Source organism: Pelodiscus sinensis, chromosome 4 (genome assembly GCF_049634645.1).
Source record: "Pelodiscus sinensis isolate JC-2024 chromosome 4, ASM4963464v1, whole genome shotgun sequence".
NCBI classification, from domain to species: Eukaryota; Metazoa; Chordata; order Testudines; family Trionychidae; genus Pelodiscus; species Pelodiscus sinensis.
Window position 1 is genome coordinate 90,691,469 of NC_134714.1, and position 15,096 is coordinate 90,706,564.

General features: G+C 41.3%; 1 protein-coding gene across 1 annotated transcript in view; it reads left to right on the forward strand.

The window, feature by feature from the left end:
* The window catches only part of SLC6A5 (solute carrier family 6 member 5), a 58,710-nt gene that overhangs the window by 13,170 nt on the left and 30,444 nt on the right, over positions 1 to 15,096 (forward strand). Inside the window, exons 7-9 of the mRNA XM_006111489.4 lie at positions 106 to 238; positions 7,846 to 7,980; positions 14,220 to 14,323. Coding sequence (XP_006111551.2) covers positions 106 to 238; positions 7,846 to 7,980; positions 14,220 to 14,323 — 372 coding nt within the window. The remainder of the gene's footprint in view (positions 1 to 105; positions 239 to 7,845; positions 7,981 to 14,219; positions 14,324 to 15,096) is intronic.

Below are 15,096 nucleotides of genomic sequence, written 5' to 3' on the forward strand. Positions count from 1 at the left end.
GGTAGTTCAGAGAAATGTCTCTGCTCTATAAGCAATGGCTAATATAGATCCTTACACTGAGGGAATGCAGCTTACAATCATTGTCACTAACTTCTTGATTCTCAGGTACTTTGTATTGAAGATTTCTGCAGGGATTGAATATCCTGGTGAAATCAGGTGGCCCTTGGCACTTGCTCTTTTTCTGGCTTGGGTGATTGTTTACGCATCCCTTGCTAAAGGAATCAAGACATCAGGAAAAGTGAGCATATTTTTTTAGCAAAGTAAACCAGTAACAGTACACTATGTAGCTTTAAATCCATAGCCCTTCTAATTTAACACAGTGAATTATTTGGATGTTGCTAAAAGCAAAACCTTTATGGGACCTGACTGGACGTTGAACTTACTAAGTACCATCATCAGGGCCAGTGGAAAACAGCAGGAAGAGATGCTGGCGTTACTCTATAGAACATTTTGAGGTGGATGATCCCATGTTGTGGGAACTTTGTGGAGTGATTTCATTTTGGATGCAGGTCTATTTTTCTTATACACTCAAGACTAAAACTGGGCAAAATGACAGGAAGTTTTTTATTCTGAGCAAAAATGCAGATTTGGTGGCACCAGTTGATTTCACTGAATTGTTTTGGTCAAAATTATGAAAAATTTGAAAAATTTGAAAAATTTGTTTCATATTTAAGAAATAAAAATTTTATTTTTGTTTCAAAATGGTTTTTCATTTCAAAATTTCCTTTAACTTTATTTAAAAGATTAAAAACTTAATTCTTAACATCAAAATAAAATATTTTGTTTGACTAAAAACCATTTTTTTTCTTTTTAACTTACTTTTCAAAATTGTTGGCATAATTTCTAGTTCAACTCAAAATGATTTTTTGGAATTGCCAGTGGACCAAAACATTTGTTATTTGCCCAGCTCTACTACAGATTTTTATTCACTTTAGTGGGAGTTCTAGATGTGGGATTGAATCCAAGATAATTAACTTAATTAACTGTCAATAACATCTTAAGAAAGTTAGGAAGTATGGCAAGAGATCACACTGGCTTAACCAGGAAATTTTGATTTATCTCAAAATCAAAGAGGAGTCCTACAATAAGTGAAAACTAGATCAAATTATAGAGGATGAATATCAACCAATAGCTCAATTTCATAGGGGCAATATTAGAAAGGCCAAGTCACAAAATGATCTCAATCTAGCTAGAGACATAAAGGCTGTGTCTACATTGGCACCCCTTTCCGGAAAAGGGATGTTAATGAGACACTTTGGAATTGCAAATGCCACGGGGGATTTAAATATCCCCCGCGGCATTTGCATGAACATGGCTGCCGCTTTTTTCCGGCTTGGGGTTCTGCCAGAGAAAAGCGCCAGTCTAGATGGGATCTTGCGGAAAATAAGCCCTTTTCCGGAAGATCCCTTATAAGCCATGTTCATGCAAATGCCGCGGGGGATATTTAAATCCCCCGCGGCATTTGCAATTCCGAAGTGTCTCATTAGCATCCATTTTCCGGAAAGGGGTGCCAATGTAGACACAGCCAAAGGGTAAAAAGAAAGCATTTTACAAATTTATTAGAAGCAAAAGGAAGACAAAAGGCAGGCTAGGCCCATTATAAATGAAGAGGGGAAAAATAATAAAAATGTGGAAATGGCAGAAGTGCTTAATGATTTCTTTGTTTCAGTTTTTACAAATAAGGTTGGTGATGATTAGACATCTAATGTAGTGAATACCAGTGAAAATGGGGTAGGTTCATTATCTGAAATAGGGAAACAGCAAGTTAAAATTACTTGAAAAAGTTAGATGTCTTCAAGCCACCAGGGCCTGATGAAGTACATCCTAGAATACCCAAGGAACTGACTGAAAAGATATCTGAGCCACTAGCTCTTAACTTTGAAAAGTCATGGACTACAGGAGAAATTCCAGACAACTTGGAAAGGGCAGATATAGTGCCTATCTATAAAAAGAAAATAAAGGCAGCCCAGGGAATTGCAGACCAGTCAGCTTAACTTTTGTGCCAGGAAAGATAATGGACCAAATAATTAAGGAATACATTTGCAAACATCTGGAAGATAATAAGGTGATAAGTAACAGTCAGCATGAATTTGTAAAGAACAGATCATGTCAAAACATCTTGATAACTTTATTTGATAGATAACAAGCCCTGTGGATAAAGGGGAAGTTGGTAGATGTGATACATCTAGACTTTAGTAAGATGTTTGATAAAGTCACTTACCTTGTCATTAACAGACTGGGGAAATACAACCAAGATGGAGCTACTAGAAGCATAAGTGGTTGTTGGATAACAGTTCCCAGAGAGTAGTTATCAATAGTTCACTGTCATGCTGAAAGGGCATAACAAGTGGAGTTCTGCAGGGATCAGTTTGGGGACCAGTTTTTTTCAATATCTTCATCAACAATTTAATGGCGTTGAGAGTATATGTGTAAAGTTTGCGGATGGCACCTAGCTGGGAGGGATTGAAAGTGCTTTGGAGGGTAAGATTATAATTCAAAATGATCTGGACAAACTGGGGAAATGGTCTGAGATAAATAGGCTGAATTCAGTAAGGACAAATGCAAAGTACTCCACGTAGGAAGGACAATCAGTTGCACACATACAAAATGGGAAATGTCTGCCTAGGAAGGAGTAGTATGGAAAGGGATCTAGGGATCACAGTGGACCATAAAATAAATATGAGTCAACACTATGATACTGTTGCAAAAAAAAAAAAAAAAAATTCTGGGATGTATTAACAGGAATGTTGTGTGCAAGACCTGAGCTCTACTCTACTCTGAGCTGATAATCACTTAACTGAAGTATTATGTCTAGTTCTGGGTGCCACATTTTAAGAAAGATGTGAACAAATTGGAGAAGGCCCATAGAAGAGCAATACAAATAACAGAAGGTTTACAAAGCATGACCTATAAGGGAAGATTGAAGATATTGGGATTGTTTAGTCTGGAAAAGAGAAGACTGAGAGGGGACATAACGGCTTTCAAGTATTTAAAAGGTTGTTATAAGGAGGAGAGAGAGAAACATTTTCTCCTTAACCTCTGAGGATAGGATAAGAAGCATTGGGCTTAAATTGCAGGTTTAGTTTGAACATTTAGAAAAAACGTCTTAACTGTCAGGATAGTTAAACATTGGAATAAATGACCTAGGGAGGTTGTAGAACTTCATCCCTGGAGATTTTTAAGAGCAGGTTAGAAAATCATCTGCCAGGGATGATCTAAATCAGTGTTTTTCAACCTTTATTAAAAAAAAAAAAAGTACTCCATTAAAAAAAAATTATCAGTACCCCCAGTACCTACAGTTTTCAGACACACAATTTTTTTCTACCATTGGAACACATTTGTTTAAACAACTTAATCGTAGCTGGGCGGGCAATGACATTTTTGGGTCTAAAAAGTACAAAAATAATAAAACGCTGTAAAACTTAAAACAAAAATTCAGTTTTCTCCAAATTTCAGTTGTGTTGACATACCCCCTCTACTTCTCTCGAGTACCCCTACGGGATACTATTGCCACTGGTTGAGAAACACTGCTCTAAATGACAAGGCTACACACATAAGTGCAGGAGACTGGACTTGATGACCTCCTTCCAGTTCTATGGTTCTATATTATATTAGCATTTGCTCCTACATTCCTGGTTAACTAGAAAACCAGTGGAAATCAGCAGATAATTTTGGCAGGAAGTTAATTCCCAAAACTGCAGAGGCTTTAAAAGTGGTCCACTTCTTTTGTAACATTTGGAAATTATGTTTCCAGGAGACTTTGGCAACTTTGCATATTTCTGTACAGTTTTGAAAATTAAAGACCCATTAACAGTTATAGTGACAGGTCTACAATCATGGGAAATGTCTATGCAATAGCAATCATTTCTGAAGACATGGAGATTAAGCAACCTCACTTTGTAAACTGTGGGAGTCAAGTTAAAATCTGAGTCCAGAAACACCCATTGTTTCACAAGAATCAATTTCAAAACTTCCCTGGAAGGGAAGAGAAATGTCCCCTGAAATAGAAGCGGGGTAGGGCCGTCCCTCAAATAAGCATCCACTGGGGGGAAAAAAGCCTGATGTCTAGAAATGAGGCTTAATTTTAGTTAGAAATGCTGTCAGTCACCTTAAGTATGGACAGGGCTCTAGATGTCAGTCCCAGGCAGCTCCTCTGCCAGCCTGGGAAGTGGGAGAGGGGTCCTTACTTCACCCCCTCCCCAGGACTGGAGAACATGAAGAGCCCTAAGAAGCAGAAGTGAGACTAGGACTGCGGGAGAGGAGGGGGGGGGGGGCAAAGTGAGGATGTTGAGGGCTGATGGGGTGGGTAGGGTGGGGCTATATTGATGGTGGCTTGAACTGAGGACAGTGGGAGCAGATGGGGCAGAGGGGTTGAACTGATAAGCTGCTGATAATGGGAGTTTGAGGGCTGAATTGAGAGGCGTTCAGTGGGGAGGGAACTGATAGGGGTCTGGGAGAAAGGGTTAATTTCTAGGCCGGAGATAACCATATGTGGGGGTGACAGTTCCTGCGTCAGGGACCAAAACTCACCTTATCCAGGCCACATGGGAGAGTGGGCAACATGAACTGTCACATGCACACACCCTGGTGATGGACAGGGGAGCTCAAAAATCAAGCCTGAACTAAAACCACAATATAATCCTGAGAAGTGTCATAATTTTAGGGCCAATTTCATGATTTTGAGGAGTCCGACTCCCTATTTTTGATCTCTTGAAGTTGGCAATGCTGCAATTTCCAGGGGTGGGAGCAAGGTTTGCCACTCCAGGTGTGCTAGGAAAAATTGCTTTGTGAAGGGTGTGGTTAAAAGAAAAGATCCAGAAGTGAATAAATTGAGATTTGCATGCAACAGTAAAACTTCTTCTTATCATGAGCCTAAAGCTCATGGAAATTTTCTGCCTTGTTGGCATTGCAGATTGAAATTCTAGCAGTGGAGTGGAGACTGTCAACCTTCTCAGACTTTCAGGAAAGGTGCCTGTTAATGTGAGTGGTAACAATGGATTTCAGTCACTTGAGAAATCTGTTCGCTAGGAACTAGACTGAGCCTCTTGTCTAATCTGAGTGCTGACTAGTTGTCATCTTGTAATATTATTGAGAAACTACTGGTATCTTCTTGATGTGAATCAATCATTTAGACCTTGTTTATGTGTGAAAGTTGCACAACTTTAACTTAAATCAATATTTAAGCTGATCTAAGTTAAATGGCTGCAAACCCCCATGTGGGTGCTCTTACTTTAGTTGAAAAGAGATTTATTTCAGTTTAGTTTAACCAGTTCTTAAAATAAACTTAAATGAGCCTGGTTTCAATTGAAGTGTGTGTCCATTAAGATTTCTATACCAATGTACTTAAATAAGTTTAAAATTACACCTTGAAAGCAGTGCAGCTTTCTCATGTAGATGAGCCCTTAGAGATGAAAGCGTGAGCCATCTAGTTTTTCTAGTGACTGGGCTACATTTATGTCTAGTGCTACTCCTCTCACATTAAAGGAATTATAGTGGGTATGAATGGTGCCCAGAACTTGTTTGATAAACTGCATTTTTTAGTTATCTTGCCTTTCAAATAGTAAAACCCAAATTCCGAACTTAAAAGCAATTTGGATGAAATAAAAGAAAGGGGTGTAGAATTTTCCCCTTTTTTATTTTCTTTAATTGAAGGTATTCTTCTGCAAAGGCTCTCTCATGTAATGGGGGAAGCAGAACACTGAATTAGGAAACCACACAGAGCAATCTTGGGGTACGTCTACACTGCAGGGCTTAACTCAAAATAAGCTATGCAAATTGAACTATGTCAATTGCGTATCTTATTTTGAAATAGGAAGCATCTACACAGCACTTATTTCGAAATAGAGCACTCTTCCCCGACTTCTCTTATTTCTCATACAATGAGGGTTACATGAGTCAGAATAAGAAATCCTCCAGCTTGACAGCATTTTGTTGCTATTTTGAAATGACTGACTGCTGTATAGACATGGACTAAGTTATTTCAGAATAGCGCTAGTTATTTCGAAATAGTGTTGCAGTGTTAGACATACCCTTAGTTTTCACCTGAATTAATTGGAAAAAAATTGCGTATTTCTGGTACGTGAAAACTGCAGCATCTTATTTTCCTTATAACTGAATATTTTCCACTGGCCACCATCATCATCTTTGCAGCTGCATGCTCCTTTTTATGAGTAATTATTACAGAATTAAAATAATATTATTGTCAGATATGTATGTATCTTATAACTTAGTGCTGCTCTGTCTGCTTTAAACTTAAAATCTAGGTGGTTTTGAATTTATTTTTTGGAAGCGATCAATATCAAGATTCATAATCAGAAACAGCTCTGAACAGACAATTAGTCATGGCTTATTCATTTTCCATATATTTATATCAATATTAATTATGGTATACAATGTGCATGTTATCAATAACTGTTTTAATAATGCACTGTTTATTGACTGAAGTTCCATGAAAAATACTTCCCATGTTAGTCGATACATATTTCGAGATTGTTTTCATTAAGATGTTTCTTCCACACATCCCTTAATCACCAATATTATATGATTATGTACCTGTTCATAACAAGTGCTTTAAAAGGTTTAAAGTCCTTTTAAAAATGACTTAGACATATGTCTTATTGAAAATCATGTGACATATAACATTCCCAGCATAGATTTTAAATATTTACAGCCAAATGAGCTGGCACAAGAGTTACTTGCCGATGAAGTTCACATACAATTTTGAAAGAATAAATACAGAAAATGATGAGGTGTTTGTAGGCTGAAAAAAAAAAGAGATAGAATTTGTTGAGTAAACAATTATTTGCTGAGCTGCATAGTTTATCTGGTAATTACATGTTATCATTTAGTCTTTTGGGCACGATTATGAACTATATATATGATTATGCTTTGGCACAATCATAACTTTATATTATCACTAAAAGTACAATGAGAGAAAAAATTAAAAATTCCCTACAGGGATTCCTTACACAAAAGCTTATGAACCAGAGAGATGCGGATTGCCAGTGGAATAATAACGAGGGCATTGATCCCAGAATGGATTCAAATAAGATAGAAGTATATTGAAAAGTTCTCAGTTAAGGGGAGTTGACGCAGGGGATCTTAGTCCCAAAAAGAAATGCAGGAGCTACAAGATGTAAAAGACTTCCATTTGTAAACTCTGCTCCATAACTTCTAGCAGATTTTGACTCAGCTTTTTGTATATGAACAACTGAAGAAACTCTTCACAGCAAATGATGTGTATAGAATAATTCATAATTAAATGATCAGCTGTGTTCAGGCCATGAGATAGTTAGGGCCTAATCCAAAATTCTTTGAAGTCAGTGGGATTATTTCCACTGACTTCAGTGGCATTTGGATCAGGCCTATAATGTTTTAATTCTATATAACTTTTAAGAAGTGCAAACAAAAATACTGCAGATTTAGCCAATATTGGAAAATGACAGGCTAGATTCTTCCAGTGTAAATTAGCATCGCTCACTTAATTGTCATAGAGCTGTGTTGATTTACATCAGCTGCGGCTGTTAGAATTTCATTGTAAACTCCAACTTCTTTCAGGAGTTCTCGCCTCCTTTCACCCAAATCTCTAGTAACGTACCTTGGATCTCTGTACCTAATCTTTAGTGCCTTTGCTACTGTCACTAGGAAGAAGTGGTGTAAAAGTGATAGCATTGTGAGGAGGCTAGGGAAATAATCCCGTTGTCTTTCCATTCTGCTCCTCCTCCACTGGGCTTAATGAGTCAGAGTGTGTGGCTGAGAAATTGCTGTTTCTAGACAATCGTGGACTACTCTTATTTTTGTATCCTCATATAGATCCAGATCAATAATATGTTGTGGTTTTTCTAGGTCGTGTATTTTACCGCAACATTCCCTTACGTAGTGCTCATCATCCTGCTTATCAGAGGAGTAACCCTGCCAGGAGCTGGGGCTGGAATCTGGTACTTCATCACGCCCAAGTGGGAGAAACTCATTGATGCAATGGTGGGCTCATTGTTTTGCTTAGACCACTTTGATAGAGGAAATAAATGCACACAGATGTATTACTGTTTATGGCAAACATATGTGAGATGTGGAGAACTGGTGTTTGAAAATGTCATGTGTGAAATTTTGTTCTCATATCACTAATTTATTGTATGTTTCATTGTGCTACATTAAGAAATGTTATAGTCACTGATGTTTGTACATATCTGTACTATAGAACATTTACATATATATTTGCATTATTTTATCTTCTCTTGGAATATGCAATGTTCCTTATGTCACTTCCCCAAGTAGGGAGTTTCTGAACAGAAGTGCAATAGATGACACAAACTAGGAAGAGTGGTAAATAATGAAGAGGGCAGCTTACTGACACATAGTGATCTGGATTTGCTTGGTAAAGAGGGGGCAAGAAAATCATGTGTGCTAATACAGTTGAATGGATCTTCTGGGAACAAAGAAGATAAACTATATTTATGGGATGGAGGAATCTATCTGGAAAGCAATGATTCTGAAATAGATTTGAGGAGTCACGGTGGCTCATCATCTGAACATGACCTATCAGAGTGATGCCGTGTCCAAAATAATAATGTGATGATGGGATACATAAAAGAAAATATGGAGTAAAAGTAGAGAGGCTATTTTACCTCTGTATGTGGCAGTGGTGCCACTGCTTTTGGAATACCATGTTCAGTTCTGGTGCCTACAATTCAGGAAGGATGTTGATAAATAGATGATTCAGAGAAAAGCCATGAGAATGATTCAAGGACTAAAAAATGTGCCTGATAGTGGTTAAAAGAGCTCATTCTATATAGTTTTAACAAAGTGAAGGTTAAGGGGTAACTGATTACTGCTCATAAGTATCTGTGAGGAACACCTGTTTAATAATGTGCTCTTTACGTTAGCAGAGATAGGTATAATGTGACCCAATGGCTGGAAGTTGAAGCTAGACAAATTGAGATTGGAAATAAATTGTGAATTTTCGACAGGCAGGATAATTAATCCTTGGAACAATTTACCAAGAGTTTTAAGATTTAATCAAGTTTTAAGATTTTTCTAAAAGATCTTCCTTAGAAATTGGGGAAGTTCTGTGGCCTGTGTTGGACCAGAGGTCAGACTAGATGATCACAGTGGTCTCCTCTGGCCTTGGAATTTTGTGTAAACCTTTAGAAAGGATTGATTTACTGAGTTGGCACTGGATTTGTTCTTGGTTAATTTTTGCCTGTGAATAACACAACACACCTGAATGATTTATCGGTTTTTTTGGGTTTTGCAAATTACTTTAGGATTTGTGGGGGATGATTTAATACGAAAAGTGAATCCTACTTTGATTACTATCAGATCAGGCTTTGTAACTCTGTTCCATTAGCAAATTTTATATAAACTGCAAATGTGCAGATGTAGATTTTTCATAACCAATCTTTCATAACCAGTATCATGGGCAACAAGAAGTACTAACTACAGGCAGTCCCCGAGTTACGCGGATCCGACTTATGTCGGATCCGCAGTTACAAACGGGGCTTTTCTCGCCCCGGAGGACGGGAGCGGCGGGACGCCCAGATGCGCCGCGGTCTGCCGCCCCCGTCCTCTGGGGCGAGAAAAGCTGCTCCCCGTCTCCCTGATCTGCAGGGAGACGGGGAGCAAAGCATTGGAGCACGTCCGCAGCGGGACAGCCCAGGCGCGCTTGAGCTGTCCCCCTGCGGGCATGCTCCGTGGCTTTGCTCCCTGTCTCCCGACCAGCAGACCAGGGAGATGGGGAGCAAAGCCTTGGAGCACGCCAGCAGTGGGACAGCCGCGGCGCGCCTGGACTGTCCCGCTGCCCGCGTGCTCTGCAGCTTTGCTCCGCGTCTCCCAGGTCAGCAGACCAGGGAGACGGAGCAAAGCCGTGGAGGACTTGGGCGGTCCCGCCACCCCCGTCTCCCTGGTCTGCTGGAGGGGGGGGGGGTGCAGCTAGTGCCCCCCCCAGCAGACCAGGCTTTTCTTGCCTACCCCTGGGGTAGAGCAGCTGGGGGCTGCCGGGTTGGTCCCGCAGCGCTGCTCCGGACCAACCCGGCAGCACCCCAGCTACTCTGCCCCAGGTGTCCTGATTCAGCCGCTGCTGGTCAGTTTCAGCAGCGGCTGAATCAGGACGCCTGGGGCAGAGCAGCTGGGATGCTGCTGGGTTGCTCCAGTAGTGCCGAGGAGCCGCGCTACTGGAGCAACCCAGCAGCACCCCAGCTGCTCTGCCCCAGGCGTCCCCAAGTCAGCCGCTGCTGAAACTGACCAGCGGCTGACTACAGGAAGCCTGAGGCAGAGTTGCTCTGCCCCAGGCTTCCTGGAATCAGCCGCTGATCAGTTTCAGCAGCAGCTGACTTGGGGACGCCTGGGTTTCTTAAGTTGAATCTGTATGTAAGTCAGAACTGGTGTCCAGATTCAGCCGCGGTTGAAACTGATCAGTTTCAGCAGCGGCTGACGCCAGTTCCGACTTACATACAGATTCAACTTAAGAACAAACCTACAGTCCCTATCTTGTATGTAACCTGGGGACTGCCTGTATACAGTTAGGATTGAAGAATTTTGGTATCTAAATGTAATGGTAAAACATTACAATATGAATTAGAATCAATTGGAAAGAGGTTATTTCTCATTTTTCAACATGTCCCCCTCCTATGCAATTTGTACTCCTGATTAAGAATAAATAATCAGAGCAGCCAGTAATGTAAAACCTCAAAGATGCGCATGTGTTATGTGTTTGCTTAGTCTGATATGGACTCACAGATGGACCATTGTGGGATGTTCCTGTGTGGAGGCGCATTAAGTTTAGGCCAGATTTTAGTTCTCAAATTCAAGTCTGAGCTAGGGTTAGGGTTTAGGTTCAGATTAATTAACACTGAAATTAATTTACGTGTTTTAGCAAGATTTTGGCTTCAAATTGCTGATACCTCAGCAGGGGCACACTGGCAATCAGAATAGGCCTGGGAATTGGTTGAAAATGGCCCTCGTTTTCACAAAGAATTTTTTTTAAATTTACTCTTTGACCTTCATTAGACACATCTAGACCCCTGTTAACAAAGCTCCTGACCCCCATTAGCACCGCCCCTGACTCCCATTAGCCAGGCCTCTGTAGGTAACACTCTCGGGGCAAGATGGACAAATGTCCAGAAGTAAAACGTGTCATGTGACCCCTCTCTAAGGACTTTTCCCACCATCCTCCTACCAACAGGGATTAGTTTGGCCCCCACCAAACCCCCCTCACGCAATTATCCTGCAATTACATTAACCCAATGTGTGTGACATTTACTCGGGGGCAGAGAGGCTGGGGGAAGTGTTCCCTCTAAGAGTTTCCTCCCATGAGCAGCATGAATTTTGTGTTGTTCACCAGTACTGAGTTCATGTGGCTTGTTTGGATATATCTTATAAACCTCTACCTTTTCCCTCTGCTGCCATGTCTCCTCCTCTTACTCCATCAGCTCCCCTGGTGCCTGCTGCCCCCCAGTCCCTCACCCTCCTCTGCTTTCCTGACTCCTGGCCTTCTCACTGCCCTCACCCTCCTGCAACCTGCCCCCTCCACCAGCCCTTCTCTCCCGCCGTGCCCACTCCTTCAGTAGCTCAACTCTGATTATGTGAGCTACCCCTCCTCATCCCCTCTCCTAACACCTCCCTCTACACACCCGCTCTGCCTCTCTCCTCTGGTGGTGGTCCCTCCCCTGCAAGTGTCTGCCCTTCTGCTTCACCCCCAGAATCCCCTGGCACCTGCACCTTCCTTACTCCTGCACCCTCCTGGTGCCCCCTTCCCTCACTGCCCTTACCCCCTTTGCCCTCTTTTCCCTGATGCTCACCACCCTCTGCCCCCGTTGCTCTCATGTCCCTGTGCCCTCACACATGATTTGCTCCATCCCGCCTTCCTCATGCCCACCCCTTCTTTCAAGCCTTCTCCCTCTAGCTCCCAATGCCCTTCACTTCACCTCTCCCAGCATCACCCTGTCTCCCCTTCCACTGACACCTCCCCTCCTGCCCTTTTCCTCATTGTCTCCACTTGGCCCTCTGGCATTTGTCTCTCCTCCATCCTGTCCCTTGGTGCCTTCCCCTTTCTTCTCCTGACCTGCCTCCTCCTCCCCTGATCACAAGCACCTTCCTCTTTAACCCCTTCCCCCTATTTTTCCCTCTTCCCCTCCCCTCCCTCACCTTCTGCCTTCCAATTTGTGGCACTGAAGTCTGTGATGGGGCCCCAGAAGTCCGCATGGCCCTGGCCCCAGCTGCTTCCAGGGTTCCAGACCACTTGCCGGGCCTAGAGCTGGATCGCATGGTGCAACTCTGGGCCGGGTGGTTTTAAAGTCCCGGGCTGTGACGTCATGCCATGCCCGGGTGTCTCCCCTCTCAGCTGTTGCGCAGCACGCCACTCATGCGCTCCATCGGTCCCACCGTGCCCCGTACATGGCCGGCACCGGGGAATTTAAAGTGCAGGGCTGCGGTGCCCCATCACAATCCCCCTCCTCCTCCAGCAGCCACCAGCCAGCCCTTCGGCCGGCCCTCTGGAGAATGGCACACCCGGAAATTCCTGGTATCCTGCCGGGCCAGTCCGCCCCGTACCTCAGGAAATCTGCCAAAGGACTTAAATCATCTTCCCTAACATGATGTTGAAATCCTGGTTGTTCCTGAGCTGGAAAATCATTCCCTTTTGGTTATGTTTCATGGGTGGTTTTCCTTCTTAGCTACTTTGCTTATATTGGATTGCTTTTAATCCTCTGTTGTTGTGAATAGTAATTCATTCTGTACAAACACATTTTACATTATGAGCACTAACAGCCTCTTTGGACCCTACATTGGGCAAAAAAGGAAATAAAGTGCTATTGCCTTATGACAAATTAAGATCTCCAAACACATACATATGTGTGTGGGGGTGCAGATATATATAGATACATATACACCCACAAACCCTGGGTACAACAAGTACGGTAATGTCCAGGACAGCTTCTACTTGCTCTTTAAGAGAAATTTCTCTCTAATTCTGTCATGCTTCTGTTTATTAAAATTGCATATTGCACTGCAATATCAAACAATGCAAAGTTAGCTTATGTGGGCCAATGCAGAGGCAGTGCATGTATCGTCTAACATCAATTTAAGCAGATTCCTCTGCCTCATTAGTATTTAAACAGTATAATGGCAAAATAATTGTATTGATTTATTTATACTGGTGTATATCAATCCAGTTCTCTGGGCTCATATATATACCTTTATAAAACAAATATGACCAATTCCCAACCATCCAAATAGTTGGGCCTGTGATTTTTCACTACACATTGTATAGTGACAACTCTTTACCTCGGCACCTGGCCCAAGATACAAAATTCAGATCCCAGATTTTGAACTACTCAAAAGCTGGAAGTTATTTGAACTTGAGGTTTTGGTCCATACCCATCTCAGATTCTCTTCCTTTCCTAGATCTTTCATGGAAGTTAAACCAGAAGGTGTCTGGGTGTCACTAGAAGGGATGATGCAAGGCTGCATTTCATACAGCAAAGGCCTTCTCAGCTCCATCTATTTGTTGAGCTGTAGATTACCAATACTGAGCTTTCTTGAAAAACTGCCCCTGTTTGCAAATAATTAGCACTTGAATATCAGGCCTATCAGTGCATCTGAGGCCTGTGCTCATGTGCTGTAGGAATAATTGCTTGGTCAGTGTCTGATCTTTATTTTTAAAAGCCTTGATCCCAGGTATATTTTCTTCTGATATGATAAAATTCCCATCTGGCCGGTGGGTGCCCACAACTCCTATTGAAACCAGGGCTGAACTTGGCTCAGTGTGTAATTTAGTTAACACAAAGTATAGCTGTTTTCTTGCATCAGGAGGAGAAAAAGCCATTTGAACTGGGTTTGGGGATCCAATAGATAACTTATTAGTATATCGAATGAAGATTTTTTTCTCTAGATCTGCATTTTCTTTGTTGAGCACTGGGAAATCTATTCTGTTTTAGTCACAACGTAATTCACTGAAATACGTTTTCTGTATTTGCCAAAGTTTATATATTGTCCCCGGCAGTCACATCATCATTGCTCAAGTCCAATTATCAAATAGGCAGCATCCATTTGAGGGCAGAACTTTGCCATAAGTTGCTGTTTTATTAACATTTAATTGTATGAGTTAGTTTAAACCATTTGTGCTAGCATCCTGACTGTAATATTTAATGATACCATTGGTTTCATTAGCCTGTCCAAAGCCCTTTACTGAAACTAACACAGTTTTCTCTCCTGTGCTTTCTTAGGTGTGGAAAGATGCTGCCACTCAAATTTTCTTCTCATTATCTGCTGCTTGGGGTGGTCTAATTACTCTGTCTTCGTATAACAAATTCCATAATAATTGCTACAGGTATGTAGAGATTAAATCAACACATATTATTCAAGACACACTATCAAGTAACTTAAATCCAAAATGTGGTCTACCTCTGATTTGTTAAAATCTGTTTAGAAAGGGTTGTCTTTTGCTGTAGTTTTTTATTTCAAAATCCACTACCCCAAAATGTACACTGTCCCTTTGGGACATTTATTCTCATTACAAGCAGCTAGTTCCAGGATGAAAAGTAATCCACAAAGCTGTCAAAGACTCTGGGCAGTATCCTGAAATCCAGCACAATTGGTAGTCTCTGTTAAAAGCAATTTGTGATTAGGATTAGGTGAGGGTCAAGATGTATCAAAAGCTGAGTGAGTGGGTAATGCTCAGTTTCTACTTATATGATTCTTGTCTTTAACAAGGCTGCTTATTACTTCTGCAGTTTCATTTACACTAATGTTCTATTTTAAAAAAAAGCTCTAAGGTCACAAACTTGGAAAAATTGTCTTCACTCAGACTAATTTTTTCTTTAGAAAATAAATGGCAATTTTAAAATGTGTCATTAATAACATGCCTGTGATACCTATCAGAACTTGCTGTTACATTGCCCTGCCACAGCTGTTGCTTCATAGTGTATCTTTTTTATGAGAAGCAATGCTCCCATTGATTTCCAGAGGAGCTGGTAGGTGCAGGAAAGCATGTCATTTGGAACAGCATTTAAGAATATGTTTAAGTGTTGCCCTAAACATGAATGGACTTAAGTGTATTTTCAAGTACGTTCTGAATCAAGATATTACATTTTAAGTGGCTTA